Genomic DNA, 14,812 nt, shown 5'->3' with positions numbered 1-14,812 from the left:
TTTCAACATTGGGTCATTGTGACATTCACTGTGATTACGTCACATGTCATTAACACAAAACTGTTAAACATAAGAAGCGGAAAATAAGCGTTTCCACCACGTCATGGGAAATCACTTTCAGAGACTCATCCTGCAACGTAAGAGCAATCTAAAGATCAAAAACATGTAATTAATTGAGATACACTGTACGTAATAGCGGGAGTAACTCTCATGGCATTAACATCTGCACCGAGAAGTTCCGCTGCGCTTTTATCCACCTGAGAAATCAATGTGAGGGACTCTAAACCCACATGCAGTTCCTGTGGTGTTGGTGGCTGCAGTTTTAAAATGTGGCGCCGAGGGCGGGACAATGACCGACAACGTCTTTTAGTTATGGCGACGTCCTCGAATGCTAATAATTTTTTGGACACGCCACGTGAGGAATGACTTAGTGCTAGGCGGTTAAATGGTAAGCTGGTGATCGCTCAGAAATATCAGGAGAAAGGAGACGCCATATTTCGGCAACATCATGGGAATCATAGGCAGAGACCTGTCCTGCAACGTAAAATGAAAGGACGGAGTAGCCATGAATATGTGCGTTACCTAGAGCGGAACCAACACTTCACGGCGTACACACCACAATGTAACTGCCCCAACTTCCGGATCCAGAGACAACCTGGTTGCAACAAAAGCTAGCGCTCATTGCTGATGGCGAGCAAGAGAAGAATAAAAAAAATTGAATCTCGTTGGCAAATTAAAACTTTGTGCCGGACCACATGCGCCCATATCTGTACATACGAGGCGAGTCAAGGAGGAAAGGTACATGCTTTTAGGGGTGATAGTGCTTCTGAACAAAAAACGCCACATGAACATACGTACTGCTCTTAACACTTTCTGAGTGAACTAATGAAAACTGGGAAACACGATAAATGTGGGTGATAGTAAATGAAAAGTTGTGATCTAATGCTTTAATTGTTACATTTCCTCACAAAAGATGTTGAAAAGTCCACTGTCAACTACAATGCACTTTGCAGCTCTTGTAGGCAGCTGCTGCTTTGCTGATCTTAGGTCATTCGTGCTGTCTACATCTACATCTACATTTATACTCCGCAAGCCACCCAACGGTGTGTGGCGGAGGGCACTTTACGTGCCACTGTCATTACCTCCCTTTCCTTTTCCAGTCGCGTATGGTTCGCGGGAAGAACGACTGCCGGAAAGCCTCCGTGCGTGCTCGAATCTCTCTAATTTTACACTCGTGATCTCCTCGGGAGGTATAAGTAAGGGGAAGCAATATATTCGATACTTCATCCAGAAACGCACCCTCTCGAAACCTGGACAGCGAGCTACACCGCGATGCAGAGCGCCTCTCTTGCAGAGTCTGCCACTTGAGTTTGCTAAACATCTCCGTAACGCTATCACGCTTACCAAATAACCCTGTGACGAAACGCGCCGCTCTTCTTTGGATCTTCTCTATCTCCTCCGTCAACCCGACCTGGTACGGATCCCACACTGATGAGCAATACTCAAGTATAGGTCGAACGAGTGTTTTGTAAGCCACCTCCTTTGTTGATGGACTACATTTCCTAAGGACTCTCCCAATGAATCTCAACCTGGCACCCGCCTTACCAACAATTAATTTTATATGATCATTCAACTTCAAATCGCTCCGTACGCATATTCCCAGATATTTTACAGAAGTAACTGCTACCAGTGTTTGTTCCGCTATCATATAATCATACAATAAAGGATCCTTCTTTCTATGTATTCGCAATACATTACATTTGTCTATGTTAAGGGTCAGTTGTCACTCCCTGCACTAAGTGCCTATCCGCTGCAGATCTTCCTGCATCTCGCTGCAATTTTCTAATGCTGCAACTTCTCTGTATACTACAGCATCATCCGCGAAAAGCCGCATGGAACTTCCGACACTATCTACTAGGTCATTTATATATATATTGTGAAAAGCAATTGTTCCATAACACTCTCCTGTGGCACGCCAGAGGTTACTTTAACGTCTGTAGACGTCTCTCCATCGAGAACAACATGCTGTGTTCTGTTTGCTAAAAACTCTTCAATCCAGCCACACAGCTGGTCTGATATTCCGTAGGCTCTTACTTTGTTTATCAGGCGACAGTATCCTTTACTGGAGCACGCGCATGTAAAACACGAGTGAGAAGCTCTACCTTTGTGTCCACTCTGCGCTTGTAGACTTCGCTCTTAAGCCAACCCCACAAACAATAATGTAATAGAGTAAGACGGAGACGGATCCAACGCCCAGAATACGTTTCAGTGAGGTATTGTGTCACTGGCCGTACGGAATGTGCAGGAACTTCGCCCAACTGAAAGTACATACGACGTTGTGTTGCCAAAGGGATATCTTCCAATTATTTTGGTAACACGCTTTGAAGGAAATCAAGATATCATACTCCATTGAGACGGTTATGTGTGTGGTCCGTAGAGAATACACTAAGTAACCTAATGTCTTTTTTATTGTATTCGCACGTAAGTGCTGGTGAAGAAGGAAATGCGACTGACGCTCGTGATTTTCAAACAGCTGTATGTCGGATATGATTAAGAAAAGGGCATTTCTTGATTTCAAGTTTTTGTTCAGAATCACCACTACTGTCGCCCCTCAAAGCATGTACCTTTCTTCCTGACTCACTCTATCCGTCTGTACTAGCGGCAGACAGGCTGCAAGGTCTGGTAGTCAGTCGTGCTGGATAGTCCAGCCGATTAAAGTATTGACAGAGAACGGCTTTGTTCTGTGTTCGACTTCTTGTCCGCCAAACAGTTTTAATCTGTCAGCAAGTATGCAGGTCCATTTATAACGAAGGCTTCTCTGGACCCTGAAAAATTTCGCCTGAATCTGTGTACGACAGTGTCGATCAGTTTCATGCAGAATCCTTGCTCTAGTGTTCTTCCACTAATCTGCTGTTCAGTGGTCGCAATTTGTTATGTACTTCCAAATAACTTAAAAGAGGAGCAGAAATTGCAGCCTAAGCTCAAGAATAAAGCGGTTGATCCTCTACGTCGAAATCTACATCTGTACTCCGTGAGCCACGTTGCAGTGTGTGGCGGAGCGTACTTCGTGTAACTGTCACTTCCCCCCTTTCCTGTACCAGTCGCGAATAGATCGCGGGAAGAACGATTGCCAGTAATCCTCCGTGTGGGCTCGAATCTCTCTAGTTTCATCATCATGGTCTTTTGACGAGATATATTTGTTGATTCTCCTAGAAACATACACTCTCGGAACATTGACATTGAATCACACCGTAATACAGAACGCCTCTCTTGCACCACTGAAATTGATTGATCATCTCTGTGACGCTTTCGTGCTTACTAAATGAACTTGTAACGAAACACGCTGCTCTTCTTTGGATTTTCCCTATTTCCTCTACCAGTCCTAACTGTTGCAGATTCCATACTCACGAGCAATATTCAAGTACCGGTCAAACGAGTGTTTTGCAAACAACTGCTTTTGTTGATGGACTACATTTCCTCAGGATTCTTTCATAAATCTCGGTCTGCTATCTGTCTTACTCGCGATTAACTTCATATGTTCACTCCATTCCAAATCGTTCCGTACACCTACTCCTACACAGTTTATGGAAGCAGCTTCTTACAGTGACTGTTCTGCAATTGTTTAATCACATAGTAAACGGTCTGTCCGTCTGTGTATTCGCAACACGCTACATTTGTTTATGTTGTGGGTCAGTTGCCACTCCCTGAACAAGCGTCGATCCTCTACAGGTCTTCCAATTTTCTAGCGTCGCATCTTCTCTATATACCACAGCATCATCTGCGAAAAGCGTCATGGAACTTCTGTCGTTCTCTACCAGGTCATTTATATACATTGTGAATAGCAGTGGTCCTATAACAGTCCCCTGAGGCACGCCCGTAGTTTTTTTTACGTCTGAAGGTTTCTCTCTGTTCCGAATGACATACTGTGTTCTGTGTGCTAGAAGTGCTTCAGCCCAATCACACAGTTGGTCCGCTGCTCCATACGGTCGTATTTTGTTCATTAGGTGGCAGTGCGGAACCGTATCGAATGCCTTCTGCAAGTCAAGGAACACGGACTCTGCTACGGCGTCGGTACTGCTCATCTCGTAGACAAACAAAGCGAGCTGGGTTTCGGGCAGTCGTTGTTTCCGGAACCTTTGTTTGTAAATCCTAGTAAAAAGTTCTCGTTCAGCTGATTTATTTTAGAGAGACCTTATGAGACAAATCTTTGCCCCGATACAGTCGTTCATGCGCAGACCCACACTTCTTATTCCATTCTAATTTACTAAATCCCATTTAAATATGTATAGATCTAAATATGGATTCCTATGACATTTTTCTTATGTTTTAGAATATCAGATGCGCTAAATGTTACTGTCTCCTTGTCTTACTGACCACTCTAGCAGTAAATGTCACCCATCAGTTTCAAACGAAACATATTCTGTAGTATCTTACTCTAATATCAGAAATTTATTACGAATGCTTCTTCGATTCCGGAGCGTACGCTGCAGTGAAAATATTGTGAGAGATGAAGACTGTGTTCCGGACCGGGGCTCGAACTAAATAATTTAACAAACGTGTAGACATTGATACCACTGGCTGATGCAACCTGCCCTGCCTCGCCGTCCCTGCCCGTCTTCTGATTTCCAAGTTTCCCAGAGGCTCGCCTGTATTTCCCACAAAATTCAAGAGTCCACGTTCGAGTCCCGGTGCGACAAACAGTTATAACGCACCTTGCTGACTGGAGGTGGTCTGTACCATCCATGCCTTGCAAGAAATTTTCAACGCTAGTAAACGGTCTGTCCGTCTCGCAACACGCTACATTTGTTTATGTTGCGGGTCAATTGCCACTCCCCGAACAAGCCTCGATCCTCTACAGGTCTCGGGCGGAATTCGCACTCACAATTTCCATTATGCGGTGCATGAACGGCGATTTGTCCTCAGTAATATGCAGCTATTCGCGGATGATGCTGTAGTATACAGAGAAGTTGCAGCATTAGAAAATTGCAGCGAAATGCAGGAAGATCTGCAGCGGATAGGCACTTGGTGCAGGGAGTGGCAACTGACCCTTAACATAGACAAATTTAATGTATTGTGAATACATAGAAAGAAGGATCCTTTATTGTATGATTATATGATAGCGGAACAAACACTGGTAGCAGTTACTGCTGTAAAATATCTGGGAATATGCGTACGTAACGATTTGAAGTGGAATGATCATATAAAATTAATTGTAGTAAGGCGGGTGCCAGGTTGAGATTCATTGGGAGAGTCCTTAGAAAATGTAGTCCATCAACAAAGGAGGTAACTTACAAAATACTCGTTCGACCTGTTCTTGGGTATTGCTCATCAGTTTGGGATCTGTACAAGGTCGGGTTGACAGAGGAGATAGAGAAGATCCAAAGAAGAGCGGCGCGTTTCGTCACAGGGTTATTTGGTAAGCGTGATAGCATTACGGAGATGTTTAGCAAACTCAACTGGCAGACTATGCAAGAGAGGCGCTCTGCATCGTGGTGTAGCTTGCTGTCCAGGTTTCGAGAGGGTGCGTTTCTGGATGAGGTATCGAATATATTGCTTCCCCCTACTTATACCTCCCGAGGAGATCACGGATGTAAAATTAGAGAGATTGGAGCGCGCACGGAGGCTTTCCGGTAGTCGTTCTTCCCGCGAACCATACGCAGCTGGAACTGGAAAGGGAGGTAATGAGAGTGGCACGTAAAGCGCCCTCCGCCACACACCGTTGGGTGGCTTGCGCTGTATCAATGTAGATGTAGAATTGGAGTGAGAAATTAGAGGGGGTGATGGGTAGGTTCTGCGTTCCAAGACTCTAGATGTAAGTCCAAATCTCTGCAAAGTGTCTCACAGATTGAGAGAATGTGCGACTGTTGGCAGTAACCTGTCCGTATGACGTGTGCGTTAAGCATTGCGGCCCGTTGTTGAAAGTCGAAAGGGTGTGCCGACAGCGGTAGTCTCGCTCTCCCTTTCTTCCCACCGTCAACAACACAAACACGCCAGTGCACTGCTCATGCAATCTTCATAAGCACCTCCACTTAGTAGTTACACTTGAGACACCTGACCCACAAACTTCCGAAGTAGCGTTAAGTCTTGCACGACGTCATGAGTCACTTGGCAGTCCTTTTGTAATTTGGCCTTCGATATCTGAAATTACACATTAATCACACGTGTTGCAATCTCGTCAGCTGCGAACGCACTATTTAAATTTCCTTATTCCCGTCACATATTTTGTGTCAATGCAGAAATGACTAAGTAATGGAGCATTTAAAACAGGCATCCATACTCGGGCGGAATTCGCACTCACAATTTCCATTATGCGGTGTATGAACGGCGATTTGTCCTCAATAATATTGATGACACACTGCAACAGGAAATAAACAAATAATTTATATCAGTGTGTATAAGGCTGCCGAAATACTGTGTATCAGATTCCGCGCTGCAGCCGTAGCACAGGGAATACAATCGTGAGAAATTCCCTCCACTACAGTATCTACATCTACATCTACATCCATACTCCGCAAGCCACCTGACGTTGTGTGGCGGAGGGTACCTTGAGTACCTCTATCGGTTCTCCCATTCCAGTCTCGTATTGTTCGCGGAAAGAAGGATTGTCGGTATGCCTCGGTGTGGGCTCTAATCTCTCTGATTTTATCCTCATGGTCTCTTCGCGAGACATACGTAGGAGGGAGCAATATACTGCTTGACTCCTCGGTGAAGGTATGTTCTTGAAACTTCAACAAAAGCCCGTACCGAGCTACTGAGCGTCTCTTCTGCAGTCTTCCACTGGAGTTTATCTATCATCTCCGTAACGCTTTCGCGATTAATAAATGATCCTGTAACGAAGTGCGCTGCTCTCCGTTGGATCTTCTCTATCTCTTCTATCAACCCTATCTGGTACGGATCCCACACTGCTTTTTTTTTTTTTTTTTTTTTTTTTTAATCTCATTTTGTTCGGTTTTGTTCGTTGTGTCTGCTCGGGGCGGACGCCGTAAGACATCCATTTATGTTCGTTGTTGATCGATTGACTCAGTTTTTTTTATTGCAGAGGGCACGTAACCCTCTGACCGAATCTGCTCAGCAGTATTCAAGCAGTGGGCGAACAAGCGTACTGTAACCTACTTCCTTTGTTTTCGGATTGCATTTCCTTAGGATTCTTCCAATGAATTTCAGTCTGGCATCTGCTTTACCGACGATCAGCTTTATATGATCATTCCATTTTAAATCACTCCTAATGCGTACGCCCAGATAATTTATGGAATTAACTGCTTTCAGTTGATGACCTGCTATGTTGTAGCTAAATGATAAGGGATCTTTCTTTCTATGTATTCGCAGCACATTACACTTGTCTACATTGAGATACAATTGCCATTCCCTTCACCATGCGTCGATTCGCTGCACAAGAATAAAGAGGCTAGAAAGAGAACGGAGAACGAGACTTTAAAATAAATATCATATGCATACGAGATTGTACGTATTTACTGCAACCAGTCACAATGCTTATTGATTATTCATTTTATTCATTTATTTGTGACGTGTTTAGAGTCATAGGCGACCATCTTCAGGAGATAAAGCATACAAAAATATTTAAATATTACTTTTCTAAGTCTATTAGCTGCATTATCGCCAGTTTGTTGAGTTGCCAGAGTCTTCATTAGGTCCTTGTGGTATGTCTCCTTACATAGTAATAGAAAAATATCTGTGGCATATTTCTTGTCAAAAAGACGTGCCGATCTGTAAATACTTTCTGGTTATCTTGTACTGGTTACTTAAGACATGTACGCCCACTGGCTGTTGCGGTGGTCGGCCATCTATCCTCACTTTGCAACACGTTTCTCTTTCGCATTGTGCCTTCATGCCTGAAGATGAGCACCAGTGGCTCGAAATTCGCGGCAAATAAGTTAACTTTATAAGAAAAAAATGGCTCTGACCACTATGGGACTTAACTTCTAAGGTCATCAGTCCCCTAGAACTTAGAACTACTTAAACCTAACGACATCACACACATCCATGCCCGAAGCAGGAATCGAACCTGCGACCGTAGCGGGCGCGCGGTTCCAGACTGTAGCGCCTAGAACCCCTCGACCACTCTGGCCAGCACTTTATAAGACTGAAAGTCAATAAACATTGACACTGGTTGCGGTACATGCATAAAAGCTTTACTGTAAAAATACCGCTAATATTGATTAAACGCTAACCAGCATTGCAGTTCCCTACGATAGTAACTTTCTAGTGGATTTATACCGAAGTAATGTTGAAGTTATCTGGTGGAAGTGCGACGTTTCTTTAAGAAAGAGGCTGTTTCATTCTGGTATTACATCAGCATCACGGTTTATAGGATGGCGCTGAGAAGATGAGAAGACTGTTTTTATTTAATTTTTGTTCTACAAATTTCCTGCATCCGCATTGTTTTTATCTTCCAGAAATTTGACAACTTCGAGGATTTTTCTACGCGTGGTTCAGGGGGCATGTTACCATGCCTTTATACGGGCTTGACGAAGTGTAACTGTAAAGTCTTATTGGTTTCTTTTTTTAATTTGGCTTCTGAGATCTCAAATCACAGCCATACCATACTGCAATTTTGTCGTCTCTGAACGCATTAATCGTATTAGAATTCCTTAATACTTACAAATTTCCATATTCTCATCTCATATTTTGTATCTGTCATAGGACTGGCGCAATAACGGCGCATTTAAAACACCCACCCAGGACCGAGAGGAACTCCAACCCATGACCTACACCTTGCGAGGTAGCAAGATCACGAAACGTGACGCATTTTATATTTGACGACACTTACCACGCATTACAATGCAAATAGTACTTGTAAATCTGTATAATGTTGCCGATATGTAGTAGATCAGCTGTTGCGCTGATTCCGAACCACAAGAAATGTTACCTTATGTGGCTCCTCCATTCAAATGTTACACGATAGACAAAGATAAAGAAGACAACGAAACATGTACCGTAAAGTGTTAATGATACGCTTACCCGTACTACAGTTCAATAATACAGCAACCATATAACATATTGACATCGGAATGACGGAAAAGGAGTCTCTCTTTAAAATCGAGGCTGTTTTGCGATTTGAATATCAACTCCGCGGCGTATCGTGCGGTACCAAGGAGACGGCAAACTTATATTTATCTCATGTTTTCAGACATTTTCAGTAACCTCATTGTTACAGCTTGTGCAAATTGTCATCTGTGTCTATTAGTACCGGCCTGATGGTGTACCTTTAATGGGATATACTTTTTAAATATTACTAGCTGTAGGTACACGCATGCAATGGATGTGCATAGGAGATTACATACATTTAACATATTTCACACATATTTGTGCACGTATTTAATAGGTATCTCTAGCGAAGTCGCCATGTGTTTCATCTTAATTTTGAGGAAACTTTTAATTCTGCCAATAACTGATTGTCGTTTCGAAAAAAAGGACTACACTGGCAACTCTGATTCTCTGCTGTTTTGCACCATGCCATTCTGGTGACGACGTTAAATGTATCTGACGTGCTGAGTCATGTGGTATGACTTTTGGCCCCGGACCGTAATGTGGATTATGCGTTGGAAATCGCAAATCAGAGACAGGTTGCGTTTTACACTTTTGTATTCTAAGTCAATTAATTACAGGAAAGAAATGCCGACAGATGGTTTTCAGACGTTTCTAAATGTCATCCCTTGTCATCGTCACCACCACCCCTACCCTCCCGTCCCACCAACGGTAGTAGACATCAAAATTTAGATACCAAATTTTTTTATACTTCGCTGCTACATTGTAAACAGTGAGTAATGCATGTACCAAATTTGGTTGAAACTGCTGCTGACGTTCCTGAGGTATGATTTTCTGTGACGCCTTTTCACCCCAAACCCGCAGCCACGGGGGTGATACTGTAAATTTTTACAGACAGCAACTGATACGTGTGCCAATTTTGATACAAATTCTTTCAGGCGTTACAGAGAGATGCTGAGAAATGTCAATATCGTGGCATTCCCCCTCACCCCCTACCCCAGCAGTAGGCGTGAAACATCATCGTGACTCTCGGGCATGGATGTGTGTGATATCCTTAGGTTAGTTAGGTTTAAGTAGTTCTAAGTTCTAGGGGACTGATGATCACAGATGTTAAGTCTCATAGTGCTCAGAGCCATTTGAGCCCATCATCGTGACTGTAGCTAGTAAGTGTAGTGACTCCGAAAGGTGTTGTTTTTGCCTGTTAATATCGATCGTCATCACATATTTTTACATGCTACATCTTTTTACCCCACCTCCACACCTAGGAGTGGTTGGATTATATTACCGCAACAATATTTTTATACAAATAATTGCACAAATAATGAGTCATGTATATACAAAATTTAACTGAAAATGCTCCAGAAGTTCCCGAGTTAAGCTTTTATGTCACCCCGTCTGCATCTCCGCCCCTAGTGGTGGCAGGTGGTTCTTACCCCCACAGAAACATTCGCGAGCATGTCCACAACAGCTCTCCAAACTTTCATCGTAATCGAACAAATAATATGGGTACGCACAGGAGATGAACAAAGAAATATTCATTTTTAGGGTTTCGTGCCTCAGTGTATAAAAACGAAAGCCTTATACGATGACTTCGTTTTCCGTCTGTCTGTCAACCTGTTTATCTGTCCGACTGTTAAGAACCCTTTTTTCTCAGCAACGAGCAGGCGTATCAAGTTAACTTGTATCACACATTTCCGTCTGTGGTCTCTTGGAGGAGTAAAAATTTGAAGTTTCTACGTCACTTCACTCAAAAGAGATGGCCATTTACCTCATATATTTTGATACTCGAAAACTCTCTCATCAAAACCGACAGGGTGCTTCCTGTTGACATAGAATCATAAAATTTGGCAAGAAGCAAGATTTCACAGTACAAGTAAAGGAAAAAGCCCGAAAATTGCTAATTTTAGTTGTATTACACGAAAAAAATATTTTTTGTCTTTTTTTAACCATCTGTCTCTCTGTTCGTTTGTTAAGACCCTCTTTCCCTGGAACAGTTTGGCGTATCAATTTCAAATTCATGTCACACACTAAGCTCTACGGTCCCTTCGCGGCGTAAAAATTACAAGCTTCTAAGTCAATTTAGTAAAAAGATATGGCCATTTGTGTCATATGATTTGATACTCGCAAACTCACTCATCAAAACCTGTATGTTTACTAGAACCACGAAATTCAGCAAGAAGCAATATTTCGCAGTAATAGTATAGTAAAAAATCTGAATCTTGTTAAATTGTGATTATAACATAAAAAAATATCTCTTGTCATTTGAACATAGTTGCATTCATCATCCGCCAAGAGCATAACAGGCGAACATTACTGCATGCAAATATAAAATGTAAGTTGCAGTCATGTTTTAGTACGCAGATAACCAACTTTTTATTATCTCTTCTGTTTCTACATATATACAGTGTAGTCCCCTGCTAGCTTCTTTTTGCATGTCCGTTCTAGCCTGAGGAACTACTGTAGAGATTTTGATACGGTCTTGGAATTACCGGGACCAGTATCTTGCCAGTATCGATATCGATAACAGGCAAAAATCGTAGAGATTCTCGATTCCCAGGATAGATGAACTATATTGAAACCCTCAAGGCGCGAGTCCTACTCGCATTTGGCCAGTTTATAAATATTAGATGCATGATATATCACTATAGTCCTGTCTATGTTTGCGTATAATGGTCGCTGGCCTCCGACGCGAAGTTTTGTCGCAAGCTAAAGTAATCGTGTCCAGGTGCCGCCTGTGTCCAGTTCCTCGAAAGTCGCGCGTTTCGCGCTGCCGGCCGCACTGTCCACCGACTTACCGGGACGCGCCGAGTAGCTGTGAGCCCAGCTGCTATCTGTGACGTGTGGCCGCGGCGGTTGCTGCTGCTGCTGCTGCGACGGCGCCCGGCAGTGGACTGGGGGCCCCTCCGCGACCAGCTCACCTCCTCGCTGCGCCTCCCAGAAGGCCTCCGACAACTGGCGGGGCGGCGCCGGTTGTGGTTACGGCAGCGGCAGCGGCGGCGGCGTACAAAGGACGTAGCGGCATCCATGGCGACGGATAATAACGCGCACCACGCACAGGCTACGGAGGTAGTATTAGGCAGATTAGCGTTCAGGCAATCCTTCCCCCGGCACAGCATCCGCGTTTGGGGTAGGAACAAGGAAACTATCTCATTGCTAATACTCGCGAGTGAAACTGGCATTTTTGGGGTGTTTTATCAAAAATTTCGCAGTTTTCCAGATACGTAAAGCAGTAGCCGTTAAACAATTGAAAATTCAGGAAAACTGCCTATGACGACTATTAAGGCGTCTTTGAGATCATCACGAAGCGTAATCGTACAGCGCAATTACTAGGAAGCTATTCACTGCTCTTTAAATAATATAAAGCTAAATACAGTAGTCACTGAAGAGCCAAAAAGAAAGTGGTACACCTGCCTAATATCGTGTAGAGCCCCCGTGAGCAGGCAGAAGTGCCGCAACATGGAGTGGTGTGGACTCGACTAATGTCTGAAGTAGTGCTGGAGGGAATTGATACCATGAAGCATGCAGGGCTGTCCATAAATACGTAAGGGTACAAGGGGGATGGAGATCTCTTTTGAACAGCACGTTGCGAGGCACCCCAGATATACTCAATAATGTTCATGTCTGCGGAGTTTGGTAGCCAGTGGTTCAAATGGTTCAAATGCCTCTGAGCACTATGGGACTTAACTTCTGAGGTCATCAGCCCCTAGAACTTAGAACTACTTAAACCTAACTAACCTAAGGACATCACACACATCCATACCCGAGGCAGGATTCGAACCTGCGACCGTAACGGTCGTGCGGTTCCAGACTGGAGCGCCTAGAACCGCTCGGTCACTCCGGGTGGCCAGTGGAAGTGTTTGAAGTTAGAAGACTGTTCCTGGAGCCACTATGTAGCAATTCTGGACGTGTGGGGGGTCGCATTGTCCTCCTGGGATTTCCGAATTCCGTCGAAATGCACAATGGACACGAATGGATGCAGGTGATCAGACACGACGCTTACGTACGTGTCACCTGTCAGAGTCGTTCTAGACGCTTGAGGGGCCCCATGTCACTCCAACTGCAAACGCCCTACAGCATTACACGGTCTCCACCATCCAGTCCCCTGCTGACATGCAGGGTCCAAGGATTCAAAAATGGTTCACATGGCTCTAAGCACCGTGGGACGTAACATCTGAGGTCGTCAGTCCCCTAGACTTCGAACTACTTAAACCTAACTAACCTAAGGACATCACACACATCCATGCCCGAGGCAGGATTCGAATCTGCTGCCGGCCGAGATGGCCGAGCGGTTCTGGGCGCTACAGTCTGGAACGGTCGCAGGTTCGAGTCCTGCCTCGGGCATGGGTGTGTGTGATGTCCTTAGGTTAGTTAGGTTTAAGTAGTTCTAAGTTCTAGGGGACTGATGACCTCAGAAGTGAAGTCCCATAGTGCTCAGAGCAATTTGAACCATTTTTCGAACCTGCGACCGTAGCAGCTGCGTGGTTCCGGACTGAACCGCCTAGAACCACTCGACCACAGCGGCCGGCTCCATGGATTCATTAGGTTGTCTCCTTACGCTTGCACGTCCACCCGTTCGATACAGTTTGAAACAAGACTCGTCCGACCAAGCAAAATGTTTCCAGTCATCAACAGTCCAATATCGGTGTTGACAGCATTACACGGTCTCCACCATCCAGTCCCCTGCTGACATGACGTGCAGTCATCTAGGGTTCACGAGTGGGCCTTCGGCTCCCGAAGCCCATATCAATGATGTTTCGTTGAATGGATCGCACGCTGACATTTGTAGATGGCCCAGCATTGAAATCTGCAGCAATTTGCGGAAAGGTTGCACTTCGGTCACATTGAACGATTCTCTTCTGTCGTCGTTGGTCCCGTTCTTGCAGAATCTTTTTCTGGTAGCAGCGATGCCGGAGATTTGATGTTTTATCAGATCCTGATATTGTCCAGGTGGAGGTTCGAGTCCTCCCTCGGGCATGGATGTTTGTGTGTGTTCGTCCTTAGGATAATTTAGGTTAAATAGTGTGTAAGCTTAGGGATTGATGACCTTAGCAGTTAAGTCCCATAAGATTTCTCACACATTTGAACATTTTTTTTTTTTAGATCCTGATATTCACGGTACACTCGTGAAATGGTCGTTCGGGATAATCCCCACCTCATCGGTACCTCGGAGATGCTGTGTCCCATAGGTCGTTCGCCTGCTATAACACCACATACAAACTCACTTAAATCTTGATGACCTGCCATTCTGACAGCGGTAAACGATATCAACTGCTCCAGACAGTTGTCTTGTATAGAACTAGGCCACCGTAGCGCTGTATTCCGCCTGTTTACATATCTCTGTATTTGAATACGCATGCCTATACCAGTTTCTTTGGCGTATCAGTGCAATGTAAAGCTAAATACAGTTACAATTCAGTCTAGAAAGCTGCACTTATTATAGTACTAGTACATACCTCCTTAGATAGTATAAAACAAAGTACATGTAAATCAATTAGAATGCTGCCAAATTAAAACGGTCAGAGAACCGAACGAAAATGAGAATACAAAGTAAGTCATTTTCATTCTTTTTCTTTTGTCCTACTTTTTTAAAACTATTTCTGTCCTACAGCGTATGTAAATATGCCACTAGTGTCACATTGCTTGACAACTGCTAAGTAACAACTGACACTTGCTAAGGAACAATTGCCAGTTACTAGGGAACACCCGACGATTGCTACGGAATACCTGGCCAATGATAGTAAATGGCGGAACGTGTTGACTGCAGCGAAGCCTGAGCTCGAACGCTTTGTATGCATTTGTCAATTCA

At 44.1% G+C, this 14,812-nt stretch overlaps 1 protein-coding gene across 1 annotated transcript in view; it reads right to left on the bottom strand.

Moving 5' to 3' along the window:
- Positions 1–14,812, bottom strand: part of LOC124796005 (fatty-acid amide hydrolase 2-like) — a 424,143-nt gene that overhangs the window by 404,546 nt on the left and 4,785 nt on the right. The window contains exon 2 of the mRNA XM_047260088.1: positions 11,802–11,958. Within this exon, the coding sequence (XP_047116044.1) occupies positions 11,802–11,958 (157 nt within the window). The remainder of the gene's footprint in view (positions 1–11,801; positions 11,959–14,812) is intronic.

Source organism: Schistocerca piceifrons, chromosome 4 (genome assembly GCF_021461385.2).
Source record: "Schistocerca piceifrons isolate TAMUIC-IGC-003096 chromosome 4, iqSchPice1.1, whole genome shotgun sequence".
In the NCBI taxonomy this organism is placed as follows: domain Eukaryota; kingdom Metazoa; phylum Arthropoda; class Insecta; order Orthoptera; family Acrididae; genus Schistocerca; species Schistocerca piceifrons.
This window is presented reverse-complemented; position numbering and strand designations above follow the sequence as displayed.